Genomic DNA, 19968 nt, shown 5'->3' on the forward strand with positions numbered 1-19968 from the left:
GCAGCTAGACACCATGAGGGTCTTGCAGCGGAGCGATTATTATTATTATTGCTAATACTACTGGAAGCGTAGAAACACTGTGAAATTGCTCAAAGTTCAGGCATCCGATCCTCCTAGCCGAGAGTACAATACTCGTCAAACTGTCTGACTTCAGCTGAAAGGGAACATCTGCGCGGGCCATGAAAATTGGTGGGCGCAGAATACTGAGGAGATAGCGAAGACAAGAAACTGTGCTGATGTGCGCAACAGACTCAAGGAATACTCCGATGAGGAAACAATAGCTGATAAAAATTACTTGTCGCTGAAAAGCATGCTTAAATAGTTGATCTAGACACTTTTGGTAGCTGGTCAACCGGCCACTTGCAGTTGCTCAGCCGGATTCATGATCTGCACTGGAGCCCTCGTAGTTGAAACTCCCAAGAGTTTAAAAAAGATCGTTCAGCTGTAGCCCCCTTTCGGTGCCTAACTGCCATGCCACCCGAAGGTTGCACGAGGGCTGGGATACTGCCAGGTTGCCCAAGCCTAGACAGGGGGAGTCGAGAGGCGGAGGTCGGGTTCGAACCACGGACCTCCCGGTCAGTAAATTCGCGCTCTAACCACTTCGGCCATCTCGCTCCCAAGAGTTTCACAAATAAGCGAACCCCCTTTGTGCTTAAGTACCGCTGAGCTGCTAGTTCTGATGAACTAGCATGAGAATGAAATTTTCAGTCGGTGCTTGTCGATGTACTTGGCGAAGATCATTCAAACCAACTTGAGTGAGTCCATAGTGGTGTCCGTTTTCAAAAAGGGTGCTTGCAGTGGTTGTTGCAATTGCAGAGGAATCAGGTCAACCTGTTGTAACCAGACTCCATGTATCGCTTATTCTGCGTCGCTTTATGAAGATGGAACCCGAGAAAAGCAAGCAGTGCTCGGCTTGGAAGGGTGGGTCACGTCTTCACACTCTGTCAGATGTCATATAAGCGCCCTACAATCTTGGTGTCCCTTGACTTCAAGAATGCGTTCGATTTGACCAACTAGTCATTTTTTCAACACACTTGCACAACAGGGTATTGAATTCAACATCATCCGTTGACAATTTCCCGCATTCATCTGTTTACTCCTATGTACTTTTGACCTCCACTTATTTTGCTCACCCGTACCTGCCATTCACCTTGCCGCAAATTTCGTTTCGTTCAGCACTGGCGTAATACCATGTATGTGTGTGTGTGTGTGTGTGAATGTGTGCAGCCGACCTACCCTGTGTGTTCGCGCCCTGTTTTCCGAGCCTGCCGTATCCTGTTCTGTCGTGATTTCCATGTGGTTGTACGACCGATCGAGATCACAAGACTGTCCTCAGAAGAGACGACCGCAATCCACACTGCAGAGTCAACATTCCGCTCGCTGTTTTGTGTGCGGACCGTGACACTGCACTGTGCAGGTCAGTAACAGATTTGTGCACTTGTCAACATCACGAACGTGGACAATTGAGATTTGTCCGATAACTTTGCTGACCTTTGTGTAAACAGTGCCGTAAACTTTCGAATCCAATTATTCCTTTTGTTATCCTGGATCCTCAAACCTACGCGTGACTCAAAGTTCCGTATCGATAACCTCAACACAGAGCATGCTGTTTTTGTTTGGATACTTGTTTGGACGTAAGAGTGTATGAAGAGTCCTCCAAAAACCTTTCTTCCAGCAGTGTTGTGCAATACTACTGTCGGTGGTAAAGTAACGGGGTGAACTCCGGAAGGTCTCTGAAATCTTTTTGTTCATATCTTTTTGAGAGAGAAGAAAAGGGACAAGATGGCATCTTGCCGACCTGGAATATGTATATGACATTGTTCTCATTCGTGAAGAAGTGCTGAGTCGCAAGTAATATCAGAAAATCCGACTAACATCGTCCAGTCCAGCGCGTGCTTTGCGTCAACAGTGCGATGTCACGCCGTGGACTTACGGTTTTTGAACATACCACCAAAAATTTAGGGGTGACGTTGGGAGATATGGAACGCTATACGGATCTTGGAAGTTGTATTAAATCTGATGATAGTGTGACAGGCGAAGCCAACGCAGTCATTTCATCTTACGTTTCTGTCGTCCTCTCTACCACCTTATTAAGGACTTTGCTTCTAGGTTCATCCGTTGGGACTGAGGAAAGGAAGGCGCAGGTGGTTTTGGATGAACTGATCAAAGTCACCCCGTCCTTTGATATGCACTTTCCGCTCACAGAATGTAAGGCCATATTCGTAGAAATGCAACTTACAATCCAGGGGGAGACACTTGAAGTTCTGGAGCGTTTTACCCACCTTGGGAGTTGCATTAGTTCTGGGTGTCTTGTGACAGGCGAGGTCAATGCATGAATCTGCAAGGCTCAGGTCGAGCACGCCAATTTAAGACACCTATGGCGTGAAAAAGGTACATCCCCGAGTCTTAAGGGACGTGTGTATCAGGCTAACTTGCTGGCTTTTTTGTTGTACGGCTGTGAGGCCTAGCCTATTCCAGCGGTGGGACTGAGACGTCGTCAGATGTTTGACAATCGTCATCCAAAGAACATAGCTCGTGTAGGTTGGTGTCGGAGACTACTTAGCGAGACAATTAGAAAGCGAGTTTTCGGTTGTAGAACGGGGACTTCCGTTGAGAGATGTGTTCTGCACCAGAAGGAGACAATTAGAAAGCGAGTTTCCGGTTGTAGAACGGGGACTTCCATTGAGAGATGTGTTCTGCACCAGAACACACTGTGTTGGTTAGGCCGTGTGATGCGCATGCCTAACCACCGTTTGCCGAAGAGAGTGCTGGTTTCCGCGCCCAATTCAGAGTAGTGGAAGCAGAAATGTGGCCAACCCTTGACCTGGCAGAGAGGTATGAAGAAGTTTACGAAACGTTCGGTAATGTCGGTGCCACTCGCTTTTCAGGATGTGGACCTTGTGACCCCCGCTGCATTTGGCTGGAGATGCTGCATGATATGTCAGTTAATGTCAGTGGCGTCCTTGTTGTCATTTTCTATCCAGATTGCCTGAGTGAGTGTCTGGAGGTGTAGGCACCTCAGAATAATTGTAGTAAAGTGGCACTAAATCCCTTCCCTGTCCACCCCTATTCTTTTCTTTATCATGAGGCCTTTAATTAAAGGTTGGTTGTACGGCAGCGAAGCATCAATGTTGAACACTGATGTGCTGTTCGTAACGGCGATGATGCTGATGCTGATGGGACTGACGGTTCCGTTCGTCTTGCACAGATTTTGGCCGTAACGGCTGCGCGTCAGCGCGCGCCGACCGCCTCAGGCATTTAAAAATCGATCTTGTTGCCTCGGTGCCTAGTCTTTCCGGTTGCTTTTAACGTTTGCACGCTAGAGCAAGTAGAAAATCAGCTAGTGTTTCTCTCACTGGACCCTTTCTTGATTTTGATGCGTGCCGTGTATCAGAAACCAGAATTCAGAATGAGCTAACTGTCTCATCACTCTCCACTCACTTTTGACTGCTAACCTCTGGCGATCCGAGGACCGCTGAGGTACAATGTCCAGGGATCGGTAGTGTTATCAGTCATCGGGCGAAAGGATCCTTGCTAGGCTGGATAGTCGCTGTTAGGCGCATCCGTGCGGTTCGTCTGACGGCGTCTGTGGAGGTCTCTTACAAACAGGAAGTTAATCGTCACGCTTACACCCCAACCGTCCATAGCTGTGACACCATCAAAGATAAGTTTCACGACACCTCAAGCGTCTCTTTACGGCAAGCTAAAAGCCCAGATGTCGTTGCGGTTGCCAGAATCCTGATTGCGCAATTTGGCGGACGTAGCGCATCTGTGACTCAGTTATTTGGTCGACGGATTGGCCTCGGTATGTACAAACGTTGCCGAACCGGCGCTTCAGCTATGTGCTGACTGCAAACTTTTTATGCCCAGCTAGCTTCCGAAGTAACTGAAGTCGTCTGGCCACACATTGCCCTCCAACGGTGCGCCAGGCGCTAACCCAAATTAACCACATCGTTTACAGATAGCGCGGACCTAAAGCGACCTGAAGCGGCCACCTTGACGTAGTGGTCGGGTTTTGTACTGCTATGATCCCGCGCACTACACTGCCTGGAGAAAAAATCGGCCCTAAAAATCGCACACTTCGATCTCCCAATGGTTGACCATACCCACCGCGCTTTATTCAATACTGTCGAAATACTTTAAAAACCAAAGAGTCTGGTGCTGTTCAAAAGGCACCCGCTGTGCGCAGCTACACTAGAAGTGAGACAGTAATGCCTTACTCCATGCGCTCTCGTGGGTCAGACTTTTTGTCAGAGGATAGAAGCAAGGTCTTCGAACAAAACCTTACACCCCCTCATGTGTCAGATTTTTGGGTCAAAGGCTCAAAGTGGGATACCTCAACTAAACTCCTTTCATCGGAGTGGGAAACCGGAAAGTGGCATTTGCCTGCACAGTTCTTTGCCCACCGATGTCCTCCCCAACTTCGTTCCACCACAAGCAAACGTTTCTGGGTCATTTGATTGTCATTTATTGGGGGCGAGATGGCTCAAGTGGTTAGAGCGCGAATTCACTGACCGGAAGGTCCGTGGTTCGAACCCGACCTCTGCCACTCGACTTCCCCTGTCTAGGCCTGGGCGACCTGACAGTATCCCAGCCCTCGTGCTTCTTCCGGGTGGCATGGCAGCTAGGCACCGGAAGGGTGTTACAGCTGAACGATTATTACTATTTTATTACATTTATCTGACCGGTGTGCATTATGCATCCCACTGTATATTAACGATGCACCGAATACCACCTTGCTAAATCCACGAGATATTTTCTATGTTGGAATTTTCGAAGTTCGTACTTTTAACCAATTGGCAGACAGGCAATGCTTGCCGAGTTCTTTTATTCTCTCAAAGTTGATGTACACCGTGTCCCTGAAACACGCGTGGTCACGCTTCGCAAAGCGTCAAGGACGAATTCACCCGTTCCTCATTTCTGTCTTCATGTGTCCAGTGATCAAGAAGCGATGACTCGTGGAATATATATTGTAGGAGTCACACTCAGCACCAGAGCTGGATTGGATTCTCGTGAACAATCGTCTTCGCGACGATCGTTTATCAAGCCCATCAAACTCATCACCTCTCGACAAAAACGGTGCCTGCGTATAGTGTCGGCATACGCTCCAACAGACTGCAGTTCTAACCCTTTTCATCGAGAGTTATCGGGACTCAGTCTTCAAGCAAGAAACATTGACACTGTAATTTTTGAATATATGTCCGTCGCATATGCAATAAAGAGTGACTCCTCCAGTTATATGCTGATGGTGAACTGTTTCTGACCAGTACGAATTATACCGTAAAAGTTTGCATCGCGTAATCTGGTGGTCACTATCTGCAAAGCAACCGTGAACCCAGTCTGATACTTAACCGTCAGCCACCGGAGGAGACCCGCTCCTTCTGGGATAGAGAAGAGCTGCAATAGGAAACTATACTTCCCGGTTGCCCAAACCAAAGAAAGGGGCTTGAATGAGGTACCCCTAAATGAGCCTTGGACTCAAAGGTCTGACCCACATGGTAGTTAGAGAATGTCGCTTTTTGTTCAGGGAACTCAGCCCCAGCCTGTGACTCAAAAGTCTAATACGGTTCGTCGCAGTACGGGGACTTGCTATTCTTCCTTGGGCTGCTCCCCTTTGACTTTCCTGGCATGGCTGAAGCTTTGGGAGCCGTGTTCCTGTCACTATAGCCCGCGAGATCGTTGCAGTACACAAGCCCGACCACCACAACAACCTGACAGCTTTAGATCAGATCACTCTCCGGTGATCGAACGTGTAGCAGCCCTAACGGTTTATAGCTGATAAGTTGAATTGAACCAGGTAAAAACGATTGTCTGTACAGATCGGGGGTGCTTGGCGGGTCTAAGAGGCCGAGGAAACGTAAGCAGCGAAAAGTAGTGGGTGTCTGCAGCTTACTCCACGTGACTTGCTCGCAGTTCTTCTGACGGGTCTTGTCATCGAAGCAGTCAAGGAACGCAATGGTTCCTTGCTATTGAACACTCGCTGCTGATGCGGACGTTGTGCAAACGATATCATTCCACTCTTCAAGGACGATGCGGAGCTCAAACACAGCAAATTGATCACCATACCATCCGTCGGTATGTGCGTTGTAACTACTAAATTCATTCTCAGAACGTACTGCTTGTAGTGCAAGGAAAGTCACTGGAAGTTGTGTTCGAAATTAGTGCACAAATCTCGAAAGCCTCATCCACACTTGCGAAGCTGTTTCAATTGTGCTATCGAAAACATCGCTGGGTCTCAACGTTTCCAGACTACAGGAAGCGCTATGTTGATCTATGGTTGCAAGATATGGCCTCTGCGGGAAGATGTTCTGCGACATCTTCAGGTTTTTAAACACAACTGTCTCAGAAGCGTTGATGTTACCAGATGACGTCGACAATTTCGTAATGAAGCGTTTAGAAAACAAATGTCCGGTTGTGAAGCAGATATTCCAGTCGTGGGAAACGTCCAGCACCATCAAGTATGGTGTCTCGGTCATGTGGTATACCTAATGGATAATCATATATCAAGACTAGTATCGTTTACGGCACGTCCGCCAGTGTGACACAAACTGTGAGATGGACAATGTGTGACCTAACAGGACATTGTGAAAGAGATAGCGGGGAGCACGGGTGTTTTCGATATGGCCCGCTTTCTAGAATTGTGTCCCGTGACCCTTGCTGTGTTTCACTGTAAACGTTGCAATAGATGGCGCTAATGTCCTCTGTTTCTTTCCATATTGTTTGAATAAGTTTTGGAGGTGTGGGCACATCGAGTATTTGTGGCAAGCCACCACTGAGTCCATTTCCATTATAGGGTGTTATTCAAATAACGCGAGATGTTCACATGAATTAATAGTGTTGCCCTCCCATGTTGCCGTAAATGGAATGGTGGTTGGTCTCTGGTCTTTCGGGGTTACTGAACTCTGGAGAGCTGAACTTCAGCCGGTATAGCCCATCGGATCATTTCAGCAACAAATCTTGGCCACCACGTCCGGAGGGGGACAGCCATTTTTCGGGGCGCCATAGTATAGCGCAGTTTTCCGATCACTGATTTTTACAGTAGGACTTGGTCAAAAGCCAAGTACCTGGCGTTGACCAACAGAACGCCTGGTTTAAACCTTCTGGACCAAAGTTCATCCTGCTTTTGTGAAAAAGGTTTTGAGCCCTGTGGAGTGCGATTAGTAAATTTACAAATAAAAATAGAAGTTGTTAATTATGATATCGCGGTCCCAACGTTTCGGCCATCCTTGTCAAGGACTTTACAATCAGGTAAACACATGCGGATGAAGCAGCAGTACAGGCTAGCCAGATCTTGGGTGACACGCCGTGGTGCATCACCCCTACTTCATAAATGTCGCTGTCTACGAACCATGAGGGGGCGAGACGGCCCAAGTGGTTAGAGCGTAAATTTACTGACCGGAAGGTCCGTGGTTCGAATCCGACCTCCGCCACTCGACTTCCCCTGTCTGGGCTTGGGCAACCTGGCAGTATATCAGCCCTCGTGCTTCCTTCGGGTGGCATGGCAGCTAGGCACCGGAAGGGTGCTACATGTGAACGCTTTTTTTCTTTCTACGAACCATGAGATATTTGAGTCTTTTTACAAGAGAATAACTAAGTTCCAGAAGGCCTACACCGCAGACGGTTCAGGATGTACTTTCGGAACACTTCAGAGCGTTACCTCTAGCAGCGTTGGAGCGAGCACTGAGGATATACCTTCGGAACACTTCAGAGCGTTACCTGTAGCAGCGTTGGAGCGAGCACTGTGCTAGCGAAATTGAAAAACTTACTTCTGTCGAGAAGAGGTAGACCTTCTGGGTGACAACTACGTCCTCATCTAATTTACGGGGCTATTGGCGTCCAGTAGCTACCTGTCAGACATGGCCCAGTCGCACCCTCAATGGCGCTCGTGTATCAAAGCTATTGCCTTCAGTGCATAGCTCCTTTTCCAACCCCTCCACTTGACAGCCCACTGACAATACTGGATTTATGCACCTATTTATCAGCTCCCGCCTGCAATGTGCAGCTACCTACGCCCCCAAATCATCGGTGAACGAAGCTGCGGCAGCTACAACCACTGTACGACGAGTACGCGGTTATTACAGCTGACAATGATGATGGGTAGCTATCTGGAGCTTCAAGAGAACCTAGTCATCTCCGAAATGAAGTTCTCCAACATCAATTAACATATCCACCATGATGGCAGCAACAGTTGTTCGCTACCTGTAAAGGACCAGTTCCGACCAACAATGTGGAATTAGCCTCCGATTCAAGTTTCTTCAGTCCTATCGATTCGCATGCGATGTTAATATCTAACCTTTTAAATGTTCACGAAATACGTCAAACGCGTGTAGAGAGATTGACCAAAAACACTAAAAACACTTAGTACTGTTGCCATTGGCATTCATGCTCTCAGCTACTCTTCAGAATTTCTCACCGAATGCTGGATTTGTAGGAACTCAGGTTGTTTGTGGTGGGTTAGTACTAGGTTTTTTCCTGTCCCATCTTTCTTGCCATGAGAAGGCTTTACTCAATTAAATGCACGACAGTGAAGTATTAGTTTACTTCGCTGGTGTTGCTGTTGATGACGTTAAAGATTATAGATCATAGCCAGCAGACTAAGCTGTTCGGCCGAACATTTCCGCAAAAACGACGTAATTCAAGCAATTTTCCAGAAGAATACTTGAACGTAAATCCTTCGTGAGTGTTCTTTGTTAAAATTTCACTACTTATATAACCTTTACTCCAGGAACAATGAGCCATTGCCATATAGCTACTTTGCTTGGACTCTGAAGTCGAGGCTACATCTATTTCACGATTATTCAACACTGACTGCCATTAGGAATTCGTAACCCGTTGTATTCGATTTTCATCAGTTGACCATCTATTTGGCGTCTTGTCAGAGGAGCGGCTAAATATTTCTACGACGTGAATTACCCTACGGCTTTCATTTTAGCAGCTCCCCAAACCTGTGTAACTATCCCTCGTCTCATCGTGAAAGTAATGAATACTTAGCATATGAACGTGCTACCTCCACCACGTACGTATTCTCATCACGCCAAAGTTGGACCCTGCTTCAGTCGTCCCGCCTATCGAGATGGCCGTCAGAAGAAGGCGGTGGAGGTGTGTGTGTCGATTTTATAATTTCCCCAGGTTTATACGATTGCCACGGAATCAACTTATCTGCTTTTGTTCGGAGTCCCTTCAATAGATCTGGAACAAGCGCTCAAGGATAGATGTAAACGATTCGGCACACTTGAACGAATCATCAAACTGTCGGAATACCCAGACAAGGAAGAGTTCACTGATGTGTTTTTGGTGAAATTCCCGTCGGTCCAGATCGCAAGGTGTGGACGTATTCTTTTACAGCGTTGCGAACGCGCTATGCGTGTGTTTCTTCTCAGCTTTTTTACATTGTTTCGGTTCATGTTTTTTTCTCAGGATTTAACTGCACAGGGAACCTTAACTTTTCTAGAACTTGTAGAATAGGTCGGTCGATTCTGGTGGGAATGAGCGATGGGCAACGAAAGTCCATGGTAAGCAGCTGCAGTGCATTAAAATTAAGGAAGCATGTGAAGAGTGCGTGCAGACAACGGCTAGTGTTCAACAGTCACGCGAAAAGAAACAGAATGTAATGTAAGAACGCAAAGTATGGGGCTGAGACGTATTCGCACGATAATCGAATGCACTAACAGACTAGGTGTTTGTTGGAGCGGTCCAAGGGAAGGGGTTAGAGCGCGTGGTTCGAACCTGACCTCTGCCTCTCGACTTCTCTTGTCTAGGTTTGGGCCACCTGGCAGTATCCGAGCCCTCGTGCAACCTTCGGGTAGCATGACAAGTAGGCACCGAAAGAGTGCTATAGCTGAACGAAACAATCTTGCAGATTAATTTATCAACAACCGACAACAGAAGCATCAGAACGCCTATACCGGAATGTCTCGTGAATCACAAGAGCACTAATCAGAGTAACTTGTCTGTTACTGCAAGCGTAGAATCATAGTATGATCGTCTGAATGTATTCGTCAACTCCAGGTTAATGATTTTTTGACATCAACACCGCTCTACTGAGGTGGCATGTTATTTTCATGCCTTTGCGCCATCCAGTTTTACAGCGAATGACTTGCTGATAGTATTCTGGCTGCCTGATCTGTTTAGGCTTTTCCACCAAACCACATCTCATTCCTATTTTCACGTGGTTTGTTCCTTTAGTTCTTTGCTTCTACTGGACAGGCAGATTTCATTGTGTGTGAACTGGATGGTGCTGTTTGAGCAACGCCACTTATGCCAGTTGGGCATCATTCACCGTGAAAGCTGGGGCGGGATGGCTAGTTGTTAAACACTTATGCCAGTTGGGCATCATTCACCGTGAAAGCTGGGGCGGGATGGCTCAGTGATTAGAGTGCGAATTACTGACCAAAAGGTCTGTGGTTCAAACCCGATTTCCGCCTCTCGGCTTCCCCTATCTAGGCTTGGGCAACCTGACACTATCCCAGCCCTCGTGATTTCTTCCGGCGGCATGGCAGTTAGGCACCGAAATAGTGCTACAGCTGAAACCATGGAAGCTGAAAATCGGAACCCGCAGAGACATTGCGAAAGAAAATACAACATCACCTCTTTGATGTAGATAGCCATGTTACTGACATTCTCTGAACCCGTTGTCGCTTACCACTTGCAGGTACCACCCAGGTTCAAACTTAATTAGTTGCTTAACAAAATGCCATAGTCTACGACTGCCGCAACTGTCAGTCGTTTATGCTCATAGGTAAGTCTTTGTCCCTCCGGTGTTACTTTCTTCATTGTCGAGTCTGCTACCAGTGCCAGTATTTTCCTGAATATTTTTATGTCCACTTAGGAGAGCTAAGCGCTCTTTAGATAATTCCAACTTCTACGGAGGACAGCTGCACGTATGTTATGCTCCTGAGTATGAAACTGTGGCCGAGTGTCGGGTCAAATTATATCTTTGCCGTCGAGACAATGCCCGTGTCGCCCGAAAAGCGGGTAAGTAATTTTTTGCCTTTTTATTAGCTTGCTTTGAGCTTCCTAGCATTTAACTATTCAGTGCGCTCATGCTTGACAGCGCGTGTCTCTCTCCGCAATGCAGACGGGAAACCTGCCTTCAGTATGATCTAGCTAGGGGCCTGTCATTATTCGATCAAGCGATTAACCCGTTTGCTAGGGGAACGGTTCGCTCAGATTTTTCTGGTGCCATCAGGTACATAATAGTCCAGACACCAATGTGTCATGGTGCCACTTTTTGTCGCCTTGTTCGGTAAGGAAGGGAAAAGTTGCGATTGCGAGGCACCAAATGAACATTGTCACTAACCTGAAAGCGCCACCGGTTTTTTTAAACTTTTCTCTTAATTTCCTAGCAACTTGATCACCCAAGGCATCGACGTTCATTCCACTCGATCATCGATTTTTCACTCCAGTTCGTTTCTTCTGTAGCTGACTTAAATTTTTTGGTGTGATTTTCTCCATGATAGTTCACAGCACATCATTCTGATGTCTTCAGTAAACATTGTATACCAATTTCAATCCACTCGTTCAGCAGATGAAAATTGTAGGGCGATGACACTGTGCTGAGGAGTGGCGTTCTCGTTAGCCCGGTGACTCCAAAAGCGTTTTTCTAACTACATTACTAAAATACCATGGGAGAAATCTGTTGTGGATTGTCTCTCGCGTTTCATTTGGTTTCCAAGATTTCGCCACTTTGAGTTTCTATATGTATCTGCTTTCCAGTGGGAGTCGATTAACGTTAGAGTGCATTTTTGGAGGTTGAGATTTCGTAGATTCCTTCAAAACAACTCCCCCCTCTCGACGAATGAGAATAACTTGAATAAAAAACGACTACCACCTGAGATAACATTGACTTAAATTAGTTTCAGTACTTGTCACATTATCTCCACTCGAACAGGCCACTTGAAACTGAAGCAGTTAGGTGAGAATCTTAGTGGAGCTTGAGGTGCGGGTCCAATGCATTGCCTGACCAATCCACGTTAGCCGTCACTATTCGGTGCTCGGGCTCGTATTCTAACCAACGTCGCTGGCTTCCGAAAATGACGGTACACTAAGAAGGAAAAACACCGATTCAGAAAGGAGTGCTTCGGTCTGACGTTTCGATGACCAAGCTACCTAGGACCAAGACGAATTGCAAAGACCAAAGCTCCGGTAAGCATGAATCGCAATTCCAGAATGTGAACAGAATAAATTAGACGCTCTGTCGTTGGTTAGATCCGGCAAATGTCAACTTGGTTAACGTCTTTACCGCGCTACTAAATGTAATTACCAGTTGTAGTGGCTTGGTCACTTGTTACACGTGTTGTTACCGTTTGTCGGAGTGAGCCCCGTTTTCAATGACTAGTTCGGCGTAGCCAGAGCAAGAGAGCACCACAGCGCGAAATGAAAGTTGAGCCATAAATGGTTGGACTATAAGCATCTCGAAAATAAAGCAGGTCTTGCACTTTTTAAATCATCTACGAAATACTACTTTTCCAGCCAAAACTCTCTACCGAGTGTGTACATCAGTTGCTGTCTGACTAGGCGGCCTGTTTTCAAAAGCAAAACACTTGGTCACTTCGAATATCTCTGGGTCGAGACCCCGGTTCTTCTTTGCAGAGTTGTTTCTCCCGTTATTTTTCTCCTTACCGTCTAGTAAATTCACACCTGAAGGATATAGGTCGTGACCTCCAGTTGTCCTCTTTTCCCCGCGCCAGTTTTACACATCATGTAATGCTGTAAAGCTTGATGATGTGAGTAATCTGAGTAAACTTGGTCACAGGCCGTTTTATTGGACAAGCCGAATGTCACCACCGAGGTTTTCTGTGTGTTTTCTCATCTATTTTTCTCCCTGATACTTATCGCCCATAGACCATGAATACAGTCAGCGGTTTCTGAAACCACCTGAGCTTACAGGTGTGGCTTCCTCTAAGCCATCTGATCCCGTGGTCGAATCGCTCGCATTCACACCCAAGCCGACGCCTCCTCTTACGGACTCAGCGATTTTTTCTGAAGGTTCTTCGTTGAATTTAACGGCCCTAAAACCTACCGGTGATGCCCTCGACGATTCCCGTCGACATTGGTCTCGACTTGGCGCAACCTTTATGATCAGTTCGACTTTCACCACAGAATTGGATAATCCACCTACGTGCAATTCTGTAACGACTGCTTCTTCCTCATCTGAGGAACCTCACCGTAGCCATTATCCAAGGTAAATAAATTCTTTGTGATACCTGTACAGTATTTAGCTTGACCCCCGATTTTCGCACTCTACAGTGCTTGCATTCCCTTTTTGCAGGCGTCCCATGCCAGAGGCGGTAATGCAAGCTCTAAGCTGGAAACCGTATCAAAGCAGCTCTAAAAGTGGACAGCGTGACCCCATACTGGATTCCAAACCCTCTCCTTCCACACAGAATCACCAACCACTGAATGTCGGATCATTCGTGCCTCGTTGCTTACGTACCAGAGTTCTGACAGGCAGTCGGTGCGAAACTGGGCATACAAAAACAAACACGTCGGTGTCATCTCATACAATCACAACAGAAGAAGTAAAGCGTCTGGCACTGACTCTGGGTCCGGAACAGGGTCCAGCGGCTTTCCCATCTCCACAGACTGCTGCCAAACGGTATGTTTTATGGTTCCATCTCACCTTGCCTGCTCTGCGAGCGGGTGTATTCTCTGTCAACACGGGTAGAAGGTTATCACAGGAGAGAAGGTACTGGCAGTACAGCAGCTAATACTAACGCCTCGTTAAGAATACACAATCACACAACAGAAAGGAGTTGTAACCTGAACGTCCAGCAAGGCTAAGTGCGCCCTTTATTCGTTGAGTCCGTTATGGGTTGTTGATGGGGCGGTTCAGAATATCAGGTTACAAAACAATGGTTACCAGATAAACCTAAGAAGACGGCCTTACTATATTANAGGTTGACGGAAACTCGGGGACTGCGCCTACCTGATGAGCCTCAAGAAGGGCGAAACCGGTCATGGGCTGTCAATGAATTTTCAGCAACCTTATGAGTAGTGCATTACTAACCCAGTCTCTGTTCTTGAAGCTCCACTGTTAAGTACATGGCTGTGCGGTTACTTGGTAAGTACTAGTGGACAATAAATGGTAAAACTCTTTCGATTCTAGCCTGGTTGCTAGTTTCTGGCTCACCAGAGAGGAAGAAACTTTCAGGTTCTGCTCTATCATAGGTAGCGTCAGGCAGTGAAGCATCAGTGTTGAACACTGATGTCATGCTGTCGATGATGATGATGATGAGCGTCAGGTAAAGGTTAGAACTTGGCCGATGGATCGAAGCTCGACACACGCAAGTGGCCAAACGATCATGTTCTCGGCCTCGCAGAACAAGGTCGAGTTTTGTCCTCGAACTCAAAGATACAGTCGCGTAGTGTTGGACTGTTTGACTATGTTGTACAGCCTCCTATTGAATTCAGCCGAAGTCCTTCACCCTACGACATTCTTTTGACTGTTAGGCGTTCGTAGAAAAAAACGTGAGTGCTGTTACGGTGCTGGAAACAACCGATTTACCTTGTGAGTTGTTTTCTTTATGAAAATATACTGCGATATCTCGAATATCGTGCCAACTGAAACATGAGGCGGCCTGTGTGCAGCACATTCATTTGTAACATATCATAAACGAGAGATTCAGTAGAGTCTCTTGTGAAAACTAAATTGATTTGCGAATGAGTGTATTTCTCCAAAACAGTCCAATTTGGGTTCAAGTAGAACACAAGGTTGACGGAAACTCGGGAACTGCGCCTACCTAATGAGCCCCAAGAAGGGCGAAACTGGTCGTGGGCTGTCGAAGAGTTTTCAGCAACCTTGTGAGTAGTTTCCTTTATGAAAATAACCAATTTACCGTCTTTTGTAAGCCTGCGGCTAAGCATCTGACGCAAAAATAGGCCATCTGTGACAGATGGACTAGTCGGTTCTGCTTTCCAAGTATTATTTATGAAATCTTCCCCGAACTGAGTGATAATCCGCTCATTCGTGTTGATCGTAAATAGTTTTCCTTCGTACCGGTAATCGTAATTAGCAAGGAGCAGGTAACAAGTCATGGTCCTATTTAATGAAATATTCTTAGGCTGTCTGCGAGCAACGTTTAGCTAGGTTCTTGGGAAAAATCCGTGACTGACTGAAACCGCGAATTGTAAACCACAAACTAAATGGATATGTGGCTTACTAACACGAGCAGCCTGACATCCTCTTCATGGAGGTTTTGTTTATGGAATTAAACCCCATCTGAACCCAGTTCATTTGAACTGGAATCATTGGTTTCCGGCGTCTCTAGGCCCTACTAGATGTGTTTGTCAAGCGTTCCAATCGAGGGCTCAGCTGACGTTTGGGCTCATTGGTATAGTTGAGTTTACGAAGGGCATCTTGGAACATGAAGTAGCTATGAGAGGCTATTGCATGAGAAGTCCTAACGTGGTTAGCATGACCGATCTAACTTTTAGCTCCCATGCGTACCTTATGCGCGACCGTTCCATGATACCGGTGGATAGTGACTTAAACCCATCTGTCTACATGCTGATGGAAATCTCATGAATCTACATGCTATTCGAAACCGAATCGTGCTTGACCACAATGTTTTCGGGGATCATTCGTGAGGAATGTGTGGACAGGCTTCCCCTACCCCACAGCATCAGGATACCAGCCCTACAATATCGATTCTCACAGCAACTTAAGGTCGACTCGGATGTCTCTGAAAATCCCTTTGACGTGCAGTGTTCTAATAATCGTTGGATTGATTTGGTCAACAATGGGTTGATGGTGTATAAGTTTCCATGATACACCAAGTCAATTTGTCGGCCCATGTCAGTCCACGGAGTTTCGGGCAGATATCGCCGCTCACAAAACTACCTATTGTGTAAAACTCATCTCTCCTCCTTGAATAGGATTCTGCAGTTGTAGGTATCATTTAGCTGAAATAAGGAAGGTGTCAAACGTTCTATTAACACCGGGGCATAAGCCGACACGACAAACAGGCTGAACTAAGGAAGGTGTCAAACGTTCTACTAACAATGGTTATTCGTTGACGAGGATCGCGACGTGTCTGTGGTGGAGAAAATAGCTGAATGTAATAGTCTTGACAAGGTGACGTTCGTATCGATTGTGATAGGTTTCCTGGTTGATTTTTTACTGTCCCTTTTTTGGCGTCTTCTGAATGGATGACAAATTGAAAAGTTCTTCCGTAACAATTTCAAAGATGTTTTGGTTGTGTTAGAATTTGTTTCCGGCGCTTGCCATTTGATTGGCAACCCATCTTTAAAGTGAATACCATTGATGAATAAACTTCTCTCTCTCTTCGTTTTCTTTATTTGTTATCCATGTCATGTCATGCACATAATAATACCAATGTTTTGAAAATTCTCTGGTCGACTGTAGCTGTGACACTAACATTTCTCGTTCAAATGAATCCATATTTAGGATCGTTTTTCATCAGTCTGAGGCGGCAAAACGAAGGAAACTTGACCCCAGCTCAATGACCACAACTACTGGTCTATCGGAGTAATTATTGGTGATTGCCCTTGAGTCACTGCTCGATCGTACGATCAGCTGATATCTGCGGTGAGTGCTTCACTTGGTTACAAGGCGCTTACCCTACCACCTATTTGCTGGGTAGCTTAATCGGGTGAAAAACTTGTGCGATTTATTGAAATGCTGCAAAACACGTTTTCAATGACGCGAACTTGTTAGCGCTGTTATTTAGGTCCTACCTGCGAGTACTTGACTAGTCAAAAGCGCTTCAAGGGACCAATGTGTGACCTTGCGCGTAAACTTACGTAAACGGATAGAACGATATCTGCAGGACTTTCTTCTATTACATCAGTTGATTAGTCCTCTGTTTGTCACTTAACTTTCTCGCTGAATTGAGAATTGACTTTGTCGAGTTGAGCACTTCTACAAGCCAAACAATTTATGGATGTCTGGTCTGGAGGTCTTGGCCCTCTGCCGTTTTTGAGGATGACCGCTTGTTAGCCACTCCCCCATTTCAACTACCAGTTGTTCCCGTATGAAATCTTTTCTCTGGAGTAGGGGAATCTTCGGTTAAAACACGCTCGCACCTTTAATTTGGATAGATTTGTATTAGGCTTCGGGTTCGCTTCTCACTTCGAAGAATTCCAATCGACCTTTGCGTGAGAGTTGTGTTACTGCACCCGTTTTTCTCCGGTCTTCCTCTGCACACCCTTTAACCGATAGAATCATACGTTCGAAGCAATGAACAGCACAGAAAATCTCTGGGCCCTTTCGCACACCCAGATGAAAACGCCCGGTTCCTCTTGAAGTCATTTGTGAATAGTTAGGTAGCCTTATCTCACGTGTGCGAATGGTGGACTGATGAACTGCATCACTCTCTTTCATGTCCATTCACGAAATCATCATTAGTTTTTTAGACACGAGGTGTTGTAAGATCCCCACACATTGTACGTATCCAAGGAGAGTTGCTGAGGTGAAGTCTACTACCTGGTTGATGTGGGCCTGAGTGGAAAACTGCATTTACACGCCATCGGGTTCAAGATGGCCCAGTGGTTAATAAGCCAGCTTACAGACCGGAAGGTCCGTGGTTCGAACCCAGCCTCAGCATCTCGGCTGCTTTTGTTTGGGTTTAGACAACCTGGCAGTATTCCAGACATCATGCCTCCTTCCATTTACATAGCAGCTAGGCACTGAAAAGGTGCTACACCTGAACGATTTACACGCTATCTATCAGGAAGGTTAGATTCCTGAAAGTAACCTCAGAACGCCCGGAACCTACTGCTCCACCAGAATCTCAACAGGAAAGCCGGCAACCATCCAGGCCAGTCAATCATTCAATCAATTCAGCAAAAGCCAATGAGTCCTCATGCACGCCACAGAAGCATAACCGAATGTGATCAGCGTTCAGGCACATCATAGAGACACAATCGGTGTTGACGGGTGTTCACTAACGCCTATCCGACAGCCTGGATCAATGTCGAAAAGTCCCCTTTAAAGAGCGTGGGGCCGTTGTAACTTTTGCTCTCACACTCGCACGCACTCACCCTCTCGCACTCGCTTGTTCGGAATATAGCGGTTGTGTTCCTTCCTGCGAGTATTTTTTCAGGCACTGGGCACTGGAGCATGTCAGCAGGAGAAACCACAGATTGGCGAATAAGCAGATATAACACTATCCGTGTTGTAGATATTCAAATGGTCACAATAAATGTGAAGCAGAATCACATTGCTGGCACTTTGTACGCAGTACATAATCCAATCGGGGTCCGTCAGCCTCTACAAAAGAGTTCCACGTATAGAAGTAGTATCGGAGCAAGTCGTTTCGGATTCCGTACTACCTGTAAAAGCAGTTGTTTGAGCGTAGAAATTGTTTTTTCCACCTGAATTTTCACTTTTCTAAAAAGAAGGATGTTCTCAAGGATAGCGCAGAATTGTGCACCTGGGTGTACGTAGTGCCCAGGGGGTGAAACGGCCCAAGTGGTTAGAACGCGAATTCATTGACCGGAAGGGCCGGGCCCCCTTTCGAATTCTCCTGTCTAGGCTTGGGCAACTTGGCAGTGTCCTCGTGCTTCCTTCGGAAGGCCTAGGCACCGGAAAGGTGCTACAGCTGAGTTTTTTCACACAAATCCAAATGCAACCACCTACAACAGAGTTTGTCCTTCTTGCACGTGCAAATTTGTCTCTTAGGGAGTGACGTATCTTACTGTAAAATTTCGACCGATATATCTGATTTTGAATAGCCAGTGATTGTTTCAGGGCGATAGCAGTTATGTCGCGCCAGAATTGTACGGATCGGTTCGTTGTGTGTTCGTAATGACGCTGGGGTAGCGTCAGTTCCTGAAACCAATTCGGTCGGTTTCCCAGAGGCGAATTGTATCACGAAAAGCCCTTTTTGTGTGCGTTGAGTTGGATAGCTCTTGAGGCACTCTGGGCATCTATGTTTGTTACTATACCGTTTACGCCTGACTATTCATTACACCGATTGAGCTACAACCATTTCTACTGATTTCACAGACGTCGAGTACTTTTTAGTCCAAGACCAACTTACACTCTGATACGCAATTGCTCCATGACTGCTCTCTAGGTCTTGATGGTCCACTAATGCATCATCTTCGTCATTCCCACGTATTGCTTGATACGGCGCACAATCGAACGATTCTTTGAATGTGAACTTTGTTCTAGCTTTCTCTGATTCTGATCCGAATGATGTTTTTTGCTGTCTAGATTGTTTTCTTTTCTATTTCCATTCGTTCCAGATGGCGGATCACCAACTTCATGAGATGTCCGAGTCTATCAAAGAGTTTTTTGTATTTATTGCGAATTGCATTTATATTTCGATCGATCTCGATCCAACGCCTTCTTCATTCGTATCTGGCTTAGACACTCCGGTTATTCTTTCCGATTGACTCAGACCGAAGTAACGTAGCACAGTGATTCTAATCCCTATATGAACGTTAGTTATCGATACACCTTAGTGTTGAATTCCAATTTTCTGAGTAATATCGGAGGTCACAGATTCGTAAGCTCAGCGTTCACCAGTGTAGATTGTGGGTACGTTTTAACTTGTGTTTGATGGGACATAAACGTGGATTGGTTTCGATATTTCCTCGCGGCTCAGACCTAGTTTAAAGATTCACACTCGCAATGGATGCTTAAGAGGTCGAGCCAAATTTCAGCCCCTCAAACTATAGGCAATCGCAGGTCGTGTGCCGTGGTTTATACAGCTAGTCCCTGTCAGACAGAACCTCTTGGTAAGCGTAACTCGCCTCCAAAGAGGTTTTGGATTTAGCGAATATGCACTCATTTGCAAACTAATTTGGTTCTTTCGAGAGACTCACCTGGAACCCAGCAAAATCTCTCGTTTATGATGTTCTCAGACAACCGAATGTGCTGCACCAGGCCGCACGATATTCGAGATATCAGTTGCCTGAGAGTGTATGTTCGCTAATTTCGTGCAATTTGGTTGCAAGTAGAACATAAGGTTGACGGAAACTCGGGGACTGCGCCTATTT

The 19968-nt window shown here is 46.2% G+C and overlaps 2 protein-coding genes across 2 annotated transcripts in view; one reads left to right on the top strand and one right to left on the bottom strand.

Annotated features, from left to right (window-relative positions):
* Positions 1 to 9127: 9127 nt before the first annotated feature.
* Positions 9128 to 19243, top strand: T265_01720 (hypothetical protein; the record flags this gene model as incomplete). The annotated part of the gene is made up of 6 exons (XM_009165810.1): positions 9128 to 9331; positions 10829 to 10974; positions 12889 to 13183; positions 13271 to 13597; positions 16409 to 16549; positions 19213 to 19243. The coding sequence occupies 3 exons, from the start codon at positions 13077 to 13079 to the stop codon at positions 16491 to 16493; spliced, it is 519 nt and encodes a 172-aa protein (XP_009164074.1).
* The window catches only part of T265_01719 (hypothetical protein), a gene marked incomplete at both ends in the record, with an annotated part of 31276 nt that continues 23231 nt past the window's right edge, over positions 11924 to 19968 (bottom strand). Inside the window, one exon of the mRNA XM_009165809.1 lies at positions 11924 to 12043. Within this exon, the coding sequence (XP_009164073.1) occupies positions 11924 to 12043 (120 nt within the window). The remainder of the gene's footprint in view (positions 12044 to 19968) is intronic.

The sequence above is a fragment of the Opisthorchis viverrini genome, assembly GCF_000715545.1.
Source record: "Opisthorchis viverrini unplaced genomic scaffold opera_v5_19, whole genome shotgun sequence".
NCBI classification, from domain to species: Eukaryota; Metazoa; Platyhelminthes; class Trematoda; order Opisthorchiida; family Opisthorchiidae; genus Opisthorchis; species Opisthorchis viverrini.